At 44.0% G+C, this 16584-nt stretch overlaps 1 protein-coding gene across 1 annotated transcript in view; it reads left to right on the forward strand.

The window, feature by feature from the left end:
* Positions 1-16584, forward strand: part of zranb3 (zinc finger, RAN-binding domain containing 3) — a 67998-nt gene that overhangs the window by 21285 nt on the left and 30129 nt on the right. Inside the window, exons 7-8 of the mRNA XM_060859681.1 lie at positions 10731-10865; positions 15715-15834. Of these exons, the coding sequence (XP_060715664.1) occupies positions 10731-10865; positions 15715-15834 (255 nt within the window). The remainder of the gene's footprint in view (positions 1-10730; positions 10866-15714; positions 15835-16584) is intronic.

A 16584-nucleotide genomic window follows, 5' to 3' on the forward strand; every position in this document is an offset into this window, starting at 1 on the left:
CAGTTTATAGCGTGATTGGATTTTGTGTGTGTGTCAGGAAGCAAATGCTGATATTCGAACACATCGACTCAGTCATATTATTATCTCAAACCTGAATGCCTCGCTGTATTGTGTATTAGTGTTATAGTAAAAACACGACAATTCTTCACACCATGTGTACAAAAAAATCTTCCGTATTATTTAGTGTAGGTCATCGTTTCACTGCTCAAACTAAACACTGCATAAATAAGAATCTAATGACTAGAGCACACTGTGAGTGTGAGTGTCGTGTGTATTTTGAATAAAGTGAAACGCACTGCTCACACCTGAGCTGAGAACCGAACACATCCTTATGAGATTTCACGATGTACTTGGCTTTGCGTTAATAGGTTTCTAATGACTAGATGGAATGGAATAGTATAGACCAGGGGTCGGCAACCCGCGGCTCCGGAGCCGCAAGTGGCTCTTTCATCCCTCTGCTGCGGCTCCCTATAGATTTGGAACATAAATATATTTAATTTAAATTTATTTTATTTAAGTTAGTTTTTAAAAAAATTAAATTCTAAGATTATGATGCTCTTGTAACATTAAAATAAACCGTGTTTAATTTTTTTTGTCGCTCAAAATATGCGTCATAACCGTCGACTTGCGAAATCCGACACACAGAAGCAGACGCAGTTTTGTTTTGCTGCAGCCGGCAAGTTAAAATGTTGATGTCATGAATACGAAGAGGACTCAATTAGACATTGAACATTTTATTTGAAAGAAAACCTTCAACCCAGCGTCTTTTTTGTTAAGGTTTGTTCAAACTGTTCAAAATATTTTTGTTTGCCTGCAGAAATAAAATTTTGTTTACTCGGTAGCAGTTCATTGATTTGATAAATGCAACACACTACAGTTTTTTCTAAACTTCCATAAAGGTAAAAAAAAACGATATCTGCAGTGTTCTCTTCATTTTAGACGTCAAATGGGTTTTGTGGCTCCCTGTGTTTTTTTTTTTTTCTGTGGGAAACGGGTCCAAATGGCTCTTTGAGCGTTCAAGGTTGCCGACCCCTGGTATAGACCGAGTGAGATCAGATCATCTTTTGTTAAGAAACGGAATATTTTTTTGACCACATATTAGCGGGACTTGGACCTCTGCGATATTCTACAATGCATACTTTAATTGCTTTACATTTACAGCATTTAGCAGACACTCTTATCCAGAGTGACTTACATTTTTTTATTTCAGTTTATACATCTGAGCAATTGAGGGTTAAGGGCCTTGCTTAGGGGCCCAGCAGTGACAGCTTGATGGATTCGAACCAATGACCTTCCGATCAGTAGTCGAACACCTTAACAACTGAGCTACCACATCCCACGCTTTAATGGTTGTGGGGAAGTCGTGGCCTAATGGTTATAGAGTTTGACTCCTAACCCTAAGGTTGTGGGTTCGAGTTTCGGGCTGGCAATGCCATGACTGAGGTGCCCTTGAGCAAGGCACCGACCCCGTGCATTTTGGATGGGTTAAATGCAGAGAACGAATTCTGAGTATGGGTCACCGTACTTAGCCGTATGTCACGTCACTCACTCACTCACTAGTTTATGTGTCGGAGCTTGGGGCTCGACTGTATACCGGATTCATCCAGGGAACCTGGAGCCTACCACATCAGACTCACCCTGGACAGGATTGCCAGTCTATCACAGGGTACAATCACATAAACACTTGCGTACTACATACAATTTCCAAAGGACATTTGTGCTTCCAAGGATTTGGTAAAACACTTTCAAATCAGATTAGGCTTGAGGTGGTGGTGTGTGTGTTTACATTAACTCGGAATGGTGCAAGAACACTCTGTTTATTTCCAGTTACTGCTCATCGCTAGTGGAGTTTGTGACTGTTAGATGCAGGCCTTTTTATTTACCACGGGAATTCGCTACGGTTTTCATTATCGGCGTGTACATTCCACCCAGCACTAATGCTAAGGAGGCACTATGTGAGCTCTGTGGGACTATTAGCGAGCTGCAGATTACTCACCTCAATAGACTGTTTATTATTGCTGGAGATTTCAATCACGCAAATCTTAAATCACTGCTCCCTAGATTCCATCAGCATGTGGACTTTGCAACGAGAGGGATAAACACGCTGGATCTTGTTTACACAAACATCCCCGCTGTGTACCGTGCGGAGCCCCGCCCACATCTTGCAAATTACAGCATACAGACCACTCGTCAGCCTCTCTAAACCCTTTCTGAAGCAGGTGAAAACCTGGCCAGCAGGAGCCACCTCTGACTTGAGTGCACTGACTGGAACATGTTTATGGAGGCTGCAACCAACGGTGATTCCATCAACTTGGAGGATTACACAACATCAATGACCAGCTACATTGGCAAGTTCATTAATGACGTGACTGTCTCCAAGACCATCACCACACACTCTAACCAGAGGACATGGATGACTGCAAAGGACAGTGGAGACACCGGCACATGTGGCAGGGCATACAGAAGATGACGAACTACAGGACAACTTCACCTGCCTGTGTCAGTGAGACCTCCCTGCCAGATGCACTGAATTACTTCTATGCTCGGTTTGAGGTGCAGAACAACGTAGCAGCAAGGAAGACCAGGTACTCTGTCTAACTACGGCCAATGTGAGGAGAACTCTCATTGAGAGTTAACCCACGGAAGTCTGCTGGTAAAGACACCATTCCTGGCAATGGGAATATTCAGAACAGCTAATGGATGCCTTCACTGACATTTTAAACATTTCCCTGAGTAGCGCAGTTGTCTCAAGACATACCTCAAGACAACCACCGTCGTCCCCGTGCCCAAAGAAATGTACAGTGTCCTGTCTCAATGACTATCATCCTGTCAAACTCACACCCATTGTGATGAAGTGCTTTGAGAGGCATGTCATGAGGCACATCAAGACTAATTCACTGGATCCCCTGCAGTTTACGTATCGTTCAAATCACTCCATGGACGATGACATCTTGGCCTCACCCTCCTGGACAATAAAGACACAAGTACGAAATGCTGTTCATATTCTTCAGTTCAGCATTCAACACAATCATCCCTGAGCATCTGACTGAGAAGTTGAGCCTGCTAGGTGTGAACAGAGTTCACTGGGAGACCTCAGTCAGTCCTGATCGGGAACAGCATCTCTAGAACCACTACACTGAGCACTGGGGCCCCTCAGGGCTGTGTGCTCAGTCCTCTGCTGTTCACTCTGCTGACTCACAGCCGTGTAGCAATGCACAGCTTAAACCACATTAACAAGTTCGCCGATGACACGACCGTGGTGGGTCTCATCAGCATGAACGACGAGTCATCACTCAGAGAGGAGGTGCAACAGCTAACTGCCTAGTGTAGAGCCAACAACCTGTCTCTGAATGCTGACAAAACTAAAGAGATGGTTGTTGACTTCAGGAGAGCACAGAGCAACTGCTCCCAGCTGAACATTGAAGGATCCTCTGTGGAGATCGTCATGAGCACCAAATTCCTTGGTGCTCATCTGGCAGAGAACTTCACTTGGTCATGCAACACCAGTTCCGTCAGTAAGAAAACCCAGCAGCACCTTCCTACGAAGGCTTAGGAAAGCCCGTCTCTCTTCCCCTCTCCTGACCACAGTTTATAGAGGACCCATCACAAGCATCCCAAGCAGCTGCATCACTGTCTGGTTTTGGAACTGCCCCATCTCAGATATGCCCTTTTCCACCGAGGCAGTTTGAGTGCTGGTTCGGAGCCTAATTTAAAATCAGTTCGTTCTTTTTCGACACCCAAAGCACCGGCTCTGAACCAGGAAAAGTGGTTCTTAAGTAGCATCACAACGTTGCTGATCTAGACTTGCATCAGGGGCTGGGGGCAGGGTTACTGTGACCAACAAGACAAAAGAGAACGTCGTTAGCGCCATTTTTAATCAGGATTCACCGCGTATGGATGCCGATGTAGGTTCACAAAGCCATGAGCGTTAACAGTAAAGCAACATCCGCCATTGTTGATGTTGTGTTTGCTGCTGCTGCACTAACGTTGCTGTATAACATTGTATACAGTGACATAAGACTTGGCTCTGTGATGGCTCTCTAGCCCATGGAAAGGCAAACCGGTTCTTAGAAGGCTCTCCAGTGGAACCATCTACGAACCAGCACCCGGTTCTTTCTTGTGGAAAGGAGGCAATAGTGAGGACAGCCGAGAAGATCATCAGCATCTCTCTTTTCTTAGTCACGGACCACACATTCATACCATACGCTGCATCTGCAAAGCCAACAGCATTGTGGATGACCCCACACACCCCTCACACACACTCTTCACCCTCCTGCCATCTGGAAAAAGGTACCGTAGAATTCGATCCCTCACGACCAGACCGTGAAATAGTTACTTCCCCGAAGCCATCAGACTCCTCAACAAACAGAACTGAACTATACCGAACACCCACACACACACACACACACACACACACACACACACACACACACACACATACTACTCAACTCTGAAATACACTGGTTATAAAAAATCAACCACTGACTCAATTGCTGTTTTGGACACCACATTTCAAAACCTCATCTCACTGCTGCTACTATATAAGTTTGTATACGTTACAATTGCACAATGTGCTTTATAATGTACAGTATGCACTCTGGTCAGCGCTATTTTTTTTGTATTTGTTTTGTATTCTTTGTTTGACCTGTATGTCTCCAGGAATTAAATCCTTACCTCCGTGTTGTTTTGTGTAGCTTTATGTCATTTTATATAGCACCACGGTACTGGAGAAACTTTGTTTCATTTCACTGTGTACTGTGTCGGCTATATATGGTTGAAATGACAATAAAAGCTGTTGGACTGTGTTAATATCACTGCATTCAATCATGAGGAACTAATGTACATGATAAATGCAGCTAAATTTATTCGCTGTATGATGCATGAAGCTCACCACAGATGTAAAGAGCACTTATTTGAGCTACTTTAGTTAAAAATAGTGTTCCAACAAATCAAAATTACTGTGAAAGTGCCCACTCGCATGCACACACACACATACACACGCACACTTGTGCACACAGAGCATTTCTTCTGGCAGAAATCCGGCTCAGTACCGTTATTCACACGTACGTCGATGCACGAACACATGCTCATTGATTCACACAGATGCATTCATAAACATGCTGAGAAAAGTTCACACTCTCACACACACTCTCTCACTCACACACACATACACACCCATACGCTAACATCTCCAATCATCCCATCTGAGATGAGACCGAATCAGACAGGCTAAATATAGCGCTAATTACCTCTCCATAACCGCCCTGTGGTCGTTGCTAGGCGATCGTATTCGATTAGCACTAATTATCATTTTATCTCACTTGTCCATGATCAGTTTTTTTTTTCTTCCCACTTCGCTTTCTTTCTTTTTTTCCTTCTCTCGTCTCTTTTCAAGCTCTGATGAGCTGTCAGAATGTTATTCAGAGAAGAAAGTATTTCTCGATTCACACTTTGTTCCTAACCAGCTCTTTTCTCTTCTTGCAGAAGTTGCCGTTTGGCTTTCCATTCTTTTGAACGTTTGCTTGGTTAAAGCAACAGTCTGATTAAAGGCATGCGTGTTAAACCTGTTAGAGGCTGTTTGTACATTTACTCATTCGTACGGTAAATGCTTTATCTTGGTCAGGGTCATGATTGAACCCGATCTTAGGAAGCTCAGTCCATCAGAGCCACTCATTCACACCTAGTAAAAGCTCAGGTTGGAACCACAGCAGCTGGATGTGATACATGAATGTCTGTGTGTGTGTGAGACTGTGTGTGTGTGTGTGACTAAATGTACAGTATGTGTGACTGAATATCTGACTGTGTGTGTGTGAGACTGTGTGTGTGTGTGTGTGACTAAATGTACAGTATGTGTGACTGAATATCTGACTGTGTGTGTGTGAGACTGCGTGTGTGTGTGTGACTAAATGTACAGTATGTGTGACTGAATATCTGACTGTGTGTGTGACTGAATGTCTGTGTGTGTGTTTGAGACTGTGTGTGTGTGTGAGACAGTGTGTGTGTGTGTGTGTGTGTGTGAGAGACCGTGTGTGTGTGAGAGAGACTCTGTGGGTGTGAGAAACTGTGTGTGTGTGTGTGTGAGAGACCGTGTGTGTGTTGTGAGAGAGACTGTGTGTGTTGTGAGAGAGACAGTGTGTGTGTGTGAGAGACTCTGTGGGTGAGAGAGACCGTGTGTGTGTGTGGGAGAGACCGTGTGTGTGTGAGAGAGACCGTGTGTGAGACCGCGTGTGTGAGAGAGACCGTGTGTGTGTGAGAAAGACTGTGTGTGTGTGTGTGTGTGTGTGTGTGTGTGTGTGTGTGTGTGTGTGTGTGAGAGAGAGAGAGAGACCGTGTGTGTGTGTGTGTGTGAGAGAGACCGTGTGTGTGTGAGAGAGACCGTGTGTGTGTGAGAGAGACCGTGTGTGTGTGAGAGAGACAGTGTGTGCTGAGAGATACAGTGTGTGCTGAGAGAGAGACAGTGTGTGTTGAGAGAGACTCTGTGTGTTGTGAGAGAGACCGTGTGTGTGAGAGAGACAGTGTGTGCTGAAAGAGAGACTGTGTGTGAGAGAAGTGTGAGAGACAGTGTGTGCTGAGAGAGAGACAGTGTGTGCTGAGAGAGAGACAGTGTGTGCTGAGAGAGAGACTGTGTGTGCTGAAAGAGAGACCGTGTGTGTTGAGAGAGTCCGTGTGTGTTGTGAGAGAGACAGTGTGTGTTGTGAGAGACAGTGTGTGTGAGAGAGACAGTGTGTGCTGAAAGAGAAACCATGTGTGTTGTGAGAGAGACTGTGTGTTGTGAGAGAGACTGTGTGTTGTGAGAGAGACTGTGTGTTGTGAGAGAGGCCGTGTGTGTGAGAGACAGTGTGTGTGTGAGAGATAGTGTGTATGTGAGAGAGACCGTGTGTTGTGAGAGAGACCGTGTGTATGTGAGAGAGACCGTGTGTATGTGAGAGAGACCGTGTGTATGTGAGAGAGACCGTGTGTGTTGTGAGAGAGACTGTGTGTGTTGTGAGAGAGACCGTGTGTGTTGTGAGAGAGACCGTGTGTGTTGTGAGAGAGACCGTGTGTGTTGTGAGAGAGACCGTGTGTGTTGTGAGAGAGACCGTGTGTGTTGTGAGAGAGACCGTGTGTGTTGTGAGAGAGACCGTGTGTGCTGTGAGAGAGACCGTGTGTGCTGTGAGAGAGACCGTGTGTGCTGTGAGAGAGACCGTGTGTGCTGTGAGAGAGACCGTGTGTGTTGTGAGAGAGACCGTGTGTTGTGAGAGAGACCGTGTGTTGTGAGAGAGACAGTGTGTGTTGTGAGAGAGACAGTGTGTGTTGTGAGAGAGACAGTGTGTGTTGTGAGAGAGATAGTGTGTGTGTGAGAGACGTGTGAGAGAGACAGTGTGTATGTGAGAGAGACAGTGTGTATGTGAGAGAGACCGTGTGTGCTGTGAGAGAGACCGTGTGTGCTGTGAGAGAGACCGTGTGTGCTGTGAGAGAGACCGTGTGTGTTGTGAGAGAGACCGTGTGTTGAGATAGACAGTGTGTGTGAGAGAGACAGTGTGTCTTGTGAGAGAGACAGTGTGTGTGAGAGAGACAGTGTGTCTTGTGAGAGAGACAGTGTGTCTTGTGAGAGAGACAGTGTGTGTTGTGAGAGAGACAGTGTGTGTGTGAGAGACGTGTGAGAGAGACAGTGTGTGTTGTGAGAGAGACCGTGTGTGTTGTGAGAGAGACCGTGTGTGTTGTGAGAGAGACCGTGTGTGTTGTGAGAGAGACCGTGTGTGTTGTGAGAGAGACCGTGTGTGTTGTGAGAGAGACCGTGTGTGTGTGTGTGAGAGAGACAGTGTGTGTTGTGAGAGAGACAGTGTGTGTGTGAGAGACGTGTGAGAGAGACAGTGTGTATGTGAGAGAAACCGTGTGTGCTGAAAGAGAAACCGTGTGTGTTGTGAGAGAGACCGTGTGTGTTGGGAGAGAGAGACCGTGTGTGTTGGGAGAGAGAGACCGTGTATGTTGGGAGAGACAGAATGTGTGTGTGTGTGTGTGTGTGTGAATGAGAGAGAGAAAGTGCATTAAGTAAAATCCAGCTCAATCTTCAGTCCAGTTCCACGATACATTACATCTTTATGCTGGAGTCAATGCACTACATCATCTAGAAGCTTTACAAATATCTGAATTTTGTAGATTTATCAGGAAAAAGGCAACTCGTTGTACAGCTCACGTCACGTCACGTCACGTCTTATCACGTGTCGAGATCTTCCTCAACTCTCTTGCTGTCTTTTTCAATTTGTGATCGCTTGATAGGATTGATGTATGCAGTGCTGCCAACCTTCATTTTCTTCAGAACAGTTTTTCACTTCTTTTGTCACTGTCTGACAGCAGATGGTTTTTGTGTGTCTGTGTGTGTCTGTGTGCGTCTGTGTGTGTTTGTGTGTGTCTGTGTGTGTCTGTGTGTATGCATATGTCAAAGACGGAAGTATAAAAGCACTTTCTGCTTCTGTTCCACAGAAATTACCTGCTGTGACAATACACACACACACACACACACACACACACACACACACACACACACAAACATGAACATGTGCATATACACTAGCATTTTTCCCCTCTCTCTCTCTCTCTCTCTCTCTCTCCCTGTCTCTCTCTCTCTCACACACACACACACACACACACACAGAAACATGAACATGTGCATATACACTAGCATTTTTCCCCTCTCTCTCTCTCTCCCTCTCTCACACTCACACACACACACACACTCACACACACACTTTTCCATTTAAACCATAAACCTGAGTGTACAGAGCATGCTGGTGTGTATCATGCCCACACACGGGTGGCACAGTGAAGCGAGCATGTAGAGAAGCTTCACACGTGAGAGCACTTCAGCTCAGTGAAGCATGCAGCTGAGCACAGAGATGCTTCTGACGTGATACTGCAACACTCTAACCTTCTGCTTTGTTGTTCTTTTTTTTTTTAACATGGCACAATGTCAGTTCACTAATCTATTGACTATGGAAGTCTGTGAAAACATCTCTGTCTCTCTGACCTTGGGCAGTTCTGCAGGTGGAAACGGCTTGTTGATGAGTGACGTTAGAGAAGAAAAATAGCAGGCAGCTTTTTTCTAAACTCTCTGACAGTCAGGTTTGGGCGAGTCTGAGTCCCGGACACGGCTGACAGGAGCCGCAACCTGATGTGGTCGGCTGCTGTAGGAGCTTGTGGTGTAATGATGCAACCATGTACATTTATGTCAGTCTGATTATCTGTGAGCTGGACTGTGTGTGTGTGTGTGTGTGTGTGAGTCTGTGTGATGCACAGACAAATGTAATACAACAAAGAACAATGCTGTATCTAGGGATTTGTGTAAATGATGGTACAGGGTTGTGTGTGTCCTTAAAGGTAGTACAGCAACAGTAATGCTGTGTGTGTGTGTGTGTGTGTGTGTGTGTATATAAAGGTAGTCCAGCAAAAGGTGTATGTATGACAGAGAGACTCAGTGTGTTTAAGATGTGTGTATCTGTCTGTCTGTCAAGGTAGTACAGCAAGAAGAGTGCTGTGTGTGTGTGTGTGTGTGTGTGTGTGTGTGTGTGTGATTTATTACACCGGTGCCCTGTGCTTCCACATTCCCCTGCTGCTGTCACAGGTCACATGACCTAGCGATAGTGAGCTGATGTTCTGGAACATCAGGGATTTCTACCCTTCTTCTCCACTCTCTCTCTCACACACACACACACACACACACACACACACACACATCCTTTCTTCTTTTCTGTGCATGTGTGTGCACTGGAGAGGAAGGTAGGGCACACTGTACTCTCTCATTAATTTTTCTGGCCCCATAACAAAAAAAGACAATAGAATAACTTGCCTCTCTCTCTCTCTCTCTCTCTCTCTCTCTCTCTCTCTCTCTCTCTCTCTCTCTCTCTCTCCATCTCTCTCTCTCTCTCTCTATCTCTCCATCTGTCTCCCTCTGTGTCTCTCTCTCTTTATCTCCATCTGTCTCCCTCTGTGTCTCTCTCTCTCTCTCCATCGGTCTCCCTCTGTTTCTCTCTCTCCCCTTCGGTCTCCCTCTGTGTCTCTCTCTGTCTCTCCCTGTCTCTCCATCTGTATGTGTCTCTCTCTCTCCATCGGTCTCCCTCTCTGTCTCTCTCTCTGTGTCTCTCTCTCCATCTGTCTCCCGCTCTCTCTCTCGCTCTCTCTCTCTCTCCCTCTGTGTGTCTCTCTCCATCTGTCTCTCTCTCTGTGTCTCTCTCTCTCTCTCTCTCCCCCCCTCTGTGTGTCTCTCTCTCTCCCCCTCTGTGTCTCTCTCTCTCTCTCTCTCTCTCTCTCTCTCTCTCTCTCTCTCTCTCTCTCTCTCTCTCTCTCCATCTCTCTCTCTCTCTATCTCTCCATCTGTCTCCCTCTGTGTCTCTCTCTCTTTATCTCCATCTGTCTCCCTCTGTGTCTCTCTCTCTCTCTCCATCGGTCTCCCTCTGTTTCTCTCTCTCCCCTTCGGTCTCCCTCTGTGTCTCTCTCTGTCTCTCCCTGTCTCTCCATCTGTATGTGTCTCTCTCTCTCCATCTGTCTCCCTCTCTGTCTCTCTCTCTGTGTCTCTCTCTCCATCTGTCTCCCGCTCTCTCTCTCGCTCTCTCTCTCCCTCTGTGTGTCTCTCTCCATCTGTCTCTCTCTCGGTGTCTCTCTCTCTCTCTCTCTCTCTCTCTCTCTCTCTCTCTCTCTCTCTCTCTCTCTCTCTCTCTCTCTCTCTCTCTCTCTCTCTCTCTCTCTCTCCTCAGGAAGCCAGCTCCAGTCTGGAGAAGTGGGAGAGCGTAATGTGCTCTCTGGGCTCTGGCCAGTCGCAGAACGAGAACCCGTTTACAGAAGTGATGGGTCTCATCACGCAGATGTACAAGCAGACTGCAATAGCTAAGGTACATTACACGAGCAGGTTTCATGAGGAGGCGACATTACAAATCATCCCTGAGCAGGTTTTTATTCATGTATTAACCTGTTTCATTGATCTGATCCTCAAGTCTTCAGTTAACCTCATTTATAAACGTAGCTATCAGCTAATCTCTAAACAACTGCTTCTGTACATCACACTTCTGTACAGCAACTGACCTGAGACAAGCAACTCTGAACAAATAACCTGTTAAACTGATTTTAATACAAAGCTTCATTTGCTTTTCTTTCATCAGTTCAGAATCATACAGCAGACATTCAAATGAAAGCATTTTGTGTGTTTTGCTGAGTCAGGAAAAGTTTTGCTTAGATGCAAAAAAAAAAAAAACCCAGAACTTCCACCTCACTCTTAAACTATTTGGGAAAATAATAAACAAAGGTGAAATTATTTTCTAGAAAAAAAAAAAATCGGAAAGTCCACAAAGAGGCTTTTTCTCAGGGACGGAAGCAAAAATCAGGATCCGAAAACATTCGAGCCGTTAGCCTGCTATCGATTAGCGGCGAGCACCGGTCTAGTTGATCCAATCTGACGTTAGATTCCGCCCACTGGTTTTGATGGATGATGTTGACGGATTTAATTATTTCGCAGCACGCACCGAAGGGCTTCAACGTGAAATAAATGAATAATGAAATATATCATTAAATACAGAAATAGTCCATGTCTATAATTGGTTTATGTCGAACCTTATGGTCTTGTAGTGGCCAAGTTTCCTTTTTAGAAAAGGTAGAAAAAAGAAAAAAAAAGATAGCGTAAGGAACATGAGAAAAGAAACAAGTCCAGTACGTCCACAGGAAATATTCAGATGTTGTGCCTTAAGACACTGATTTTATCCAGCAGTGCAAAAAGCAAACACATAAAATATTGAAATAGCAATATTAATAGTAGCCTGTTTTACACACACACACACACACACACACACACACACACACACACACACACACACACATGGCTAAGACTCGGGTCCAAATCCAAACCCACCCAAAAAAACCAAAATCACTGAGAAAGGCATCGGGTGCTGCCCGCACTTTAATGGGATTCAGTGACTGACTCCAAATCCCGAAACGTATCGCCTTGTGTCGAGACCTACACGTGTTGGGGGGGGAAGAAAACCTGATGGAGCGTGAAGACGAGTGAGATTGGAGACTAAGGACATGGTCTTAGCAGAGATAAGCGTGTTGCAGTCCTTCTGAAATCTCTGTCTGACGTTCTATCATTTCAATATTCTTTTGTGGTGGAAAAAGATTCCCAGCTCAATCAGAGCCCTTTTCTGGCATGAAGGTAATTCAAGCAGAAAGTTTAGGAAGCATGTTTTGGTCTAGACTTCAGCAAGGCAGCTAAAATCAGGAATATTAAACATTCAAATGTGGATTTATTTTGCCTTTGAATCCATAAATACTTCGAGACGTCCTCCTTCACACAGCCCTAGTGTGTATCATATTGCGAGTGACCCCTGCTGTGCAGCCCATTCTTTAGTCCTCCAGCTGAGACTTTGTGCCTAGCGGGGAGTTCTAGTGGAAAGCCGAAACACACACAGACACAGAGCTCAAACCACCAAGTCCCAAAACACATGAATCGCTGAATCATTCAGGCTACAAGTAAAATCCTGATTCAGTATGCAGTAAGCTTAGTCTGAGTCCAACTCCGTCGTGCCATATACACCAAACAGCCATAACATTAAAACCGCTGACAGTTGCAGTGAGTGACATTGATGATGTCGCTACAGTGGCATGGAGATCTATCAAACAGCAAGCGAACAGAAAGTACTCAAAGGTGATGTGTTGGAAGCTGGAAAAATGGGCAGGTGTAAAGTTCTGGGTGACTTTGACAAGAGCCAAATTATGAGGGTTTGGTCGCTGGATCACTGGATCAGTGCCTCTCCAAAGCAGTAGGTGGTGTTGGGAGTTTCATGTATCCAGTGGTTAGTATCTAACAAAAGAACAACTGGTGAACCAATGACAAGGTCATGGACACCCAAGACTCAAAGACATGACATCTGGTCTGATCCAACAGAAGACTTACTGTAGCACCTGTAGAAAGGACACACCAAGCGTCACAGCTTGCCAGACCGGTCAGAGTGGACATACTGTCTCATGTCCACCAATCAGAAGAAGGAGGCCTGGTCTCATGAACCATATTTTCTTTTACATCACATGGACAGCTGTGTGTGTGTGTGTGTGTGTGTGTGTGTGTGTGTGTGTGTGTGTGTGTGTGTGTGTGTCTTGTACCTTGGTAAGAGGTGACACCAGGATGCATTATGGAAAGAAGCCAATCCATCAGAGGCAGTGTGATGCTTTGGGAAATGTTCTGCTGGGAAACCTTGTGTCCTGGCATTCATGTAGATGTTCCATGACACATTCGACCTACCTAAACATTGTTCAGGACTAGGGTTGCAAAGGGGCGGAAAGTTTCCGGAAACTTTCCACAGGAACTTAATCTGGGGAATTTTGGAAATATTCAAAATTGGAAACTTTACGGGAATTTATGGAGATTTATGGGTATTTATGGGAATTATTTGGAAATATAGGGAAATTTATATAAACTATATTATATACAAACATACATAAACGTTTTGTTTGGTCATAAGCAGACATGCATGCAAGGTAATACAAATTTTAAAAATGACGTCTTGACTGATTTAATTGTAAGTAGAACTTTAATTGATTATTTCACTGAGTAACACAAAATCATAATAAACATTATTATGCTTGTAATAAACATAATAAACGTAATAATTGTAATAAACATTATTTTATAGAGGTTTTTTTATTTCGGGGGAGTGACTGTGTGTGGGGGGGGTCATCAAATTATCTGTGTATGTGTAACAATCCTAATTTACTGCTTATTAAGAGTTAGTAAGGTAGTTATTAAGTTTAGGTATTGGGTACAATTAAGAATGTAGAATAAGGTAATGCAGAATAAGGCATTAATATGTGCTTAATAAGTACTAATAAATAGCCAATATTCTATTAATATTCATGCTAACAAGCAACACGTTAAATGACCCTAAAATAAAGTGTTACTGTGCATGTTATGGAAGAATGTAAGTACCTGCAGGGGGTTTGGCCTCATTGGCCCTCCAGTAAGCAGTGTGATGTGTGCAAGTGACCGAGGAATACAGGGTGCAAATTCAACTTAAATTGCATTAAATCTTGTTGTTTTAAACAAAATTATGCTGTTAAGATTTTCTTTAACTACATTTAAGTTCCTTGTTATAGGCAACTCTGCATTTTTTTTTTAATTCCCAGTTTATTTCCATATATTCCCGTTAATTCCCATGGAAAGTTTCCAGCCTTTTGCAACCCTATTCAGGACCTCATACGGACAACATACAGAAGACCGATGTTACTACATCGGACTACAGCTACTAGTGCACCATTTTGAAAAAAAAAACCATGAACCTCTGGGCTTTCTTCAAATGCTGAATTAAAATATTAATAAAATAAAGACTAGCTCGTCAGTCACAAAGGCACTCAGCATCTGGTGATATACAGGCTCTGCTCCTTTTAACGCTTTGTTCGCATGAACCGTGCCCTGATAAAGACACGTCCCAGATGTGATCTGAACACTGCTCTGTCAAGTAGCTCACTTGCTCCTGTATAACTCTCGCACGGTAGGCGTTTTTACGTACATTAGCAAATCAGACACCATGCTGTTGAACCCAGATGTCCACCATGGCAACCAGCCCTTCTGATGGCATTGCCATGGGAACACACTGCAGTAGGAGACCAGTGACCTTTTCAGTCTCATGAAGTCTGTAGTTTATTATTTTTTTTCCCTTGGGGTTTTCGACTACAAAACCACGACGTCTTTTAGGATGCACGCAATATGTATTTCTTCACATACACTACAGTGCATCAAAATGATGATAATCACTCTGTTTGTTTACGTCGGGTGACATTTGACTTCTTTATTTTTTTTTAAACGCCATCTTTAACAGAGCGCGACGGCTAAGTGTTTAGCGCTCGCAGAAGTGAAGTGCTTTCTCTCTCTTATGTTTAGCGCTCTTTAACAGCCATAAATAGTTCATTACACTTGTACGCACAATTAACACAGATTACAGACACATGCTGATAGTGAAGTGAAGCGAAGTGCTCATATGAGTGAGTGAGTGAGCATGTGGGCCACAAGTCATCGTCCCTACTGGCCTTATGATCTCTGCTTCATCACGTTTAATCGCTAGTATTGATTCGGTCCCGTTTCTTTGCTGCTCACCTTTCAAATCTGGTCCTTTTGATTTTCTGACACACAAACACACACACACATACACACGCAGAAGGAATGGAATGAAGCAGTATCATGGCCGCATTAGACAGTGTCCCTCTTTTTCTGAAGTGCGAATTCCCAGCCAGCACGAGCGAGCCAAGCATGGGTATTTTTACCCCAACAGCATCTGCTCCCAATTATCTCAAGACTAAGACACACACACACACACAGACACACAAACAGCACACTGGAGAAGATTTAATGCCACTTCACAGGGAGCAGTTTTGGATACCAATTAAAAGATGTGAAAACGACAAAACTAGGCTGTAATAACAAAAGTGGAGCGGCGCTCGGAAAGTGAGATTTTACTCACAGCTCGCTAACGATCACGGTTAATGCGGCAGTCTGATTATCGCCGAAATAATCCGGTAACGTGTGAATGAATATTGTAAACCTCAGACCTATGTGAGAAAAGAAGGAAGCTGTGTTAGATGTGCTTCATGCATGGAGTGGGAATATACTGAATGTTAATCACTGAATATATTCAGTCATGTCTTCTCTTTTTCTCTCTCGACTATCTCTCTCTCTCTCTCTCTCTCTCTCTCTCTCTCTAGGCAGGAGCTGTGAAGGACTACATAAAGATGATGCTGGAGACAGAGCAGCTGAAGTTTCTGGTTTTTGCGCATCACCTCAGCATGCTGCAGGCGTGTACCGAGGCTGTGATTGAGGCCAAGGTACTGTGTGTGTGTGTGTGTGTGTGTGTGTGTGTGTGTGCACCTCCATTCCTGCTCCACTCATCAGCCTGACAATCAAATACACACCTGTTCTAATATATATGCGTGGTGTGTGTGTGTGTGTGTTGTCAGTCCCTTAGAAAATTACATTCACACTTTAATTACTCATTAATTTTAATTTCAGCCTGCCACAGACAGACTCGACATTAAGCACTCGAGTGGTTGTAGAGGCAGCAATCAGCGGAAATCAGTCACCAATCAGCAACTTGAACACAATGACGGTGCAGTTCATCCTGAATTTAAAACAGCATAATAACAACAACAATAATAATAATGTGGAAATAAGTGAAAACTTTAAATCAAACAACTAGGTTTGACCCTTCTAACCTAGATTTAGACTAAATGTCTTCGATATTTAAGATACTTAAATGTTAATATCTACCTTTGTATAGTAGGAGAAAGTGAAAGTTGTGTCGCTTTTGTAGGTAAAAAAAAGTTGTAAACAACAACATAACCTGCTGTATATTAAATGTTATATTAATATATTTACATCACAGATTTTTTTGTTTGAGAATTTTGTGTATCTATTTAATAGAACTTTAACACAGCAGGTAATTGTTGGCATCACAACGTCGGAAAATTACTTTCAGAAATGCGCGATGTGAAAGACCGTTAATGAAAATCTATTTGAATGGAGTTCAAGATACATAAATATGAAAAATTTAAAGTGTGTATATATGTGTGTGTGTG

Source organism: Tachysurus vachellii, chromosome 23 (assembly GCF_030014155.1).
Source record: "Tachysurus vachellii isolate PV-2020 chromosome 23, HZAU_Pvac_v1, whole genome shotgun sequence".
NCBI lineage: Eukaryota > Metazoa > Chordata > Actinopteri > Siluriformes > Bagridae > Tachysurus > Tachysurus vachellii.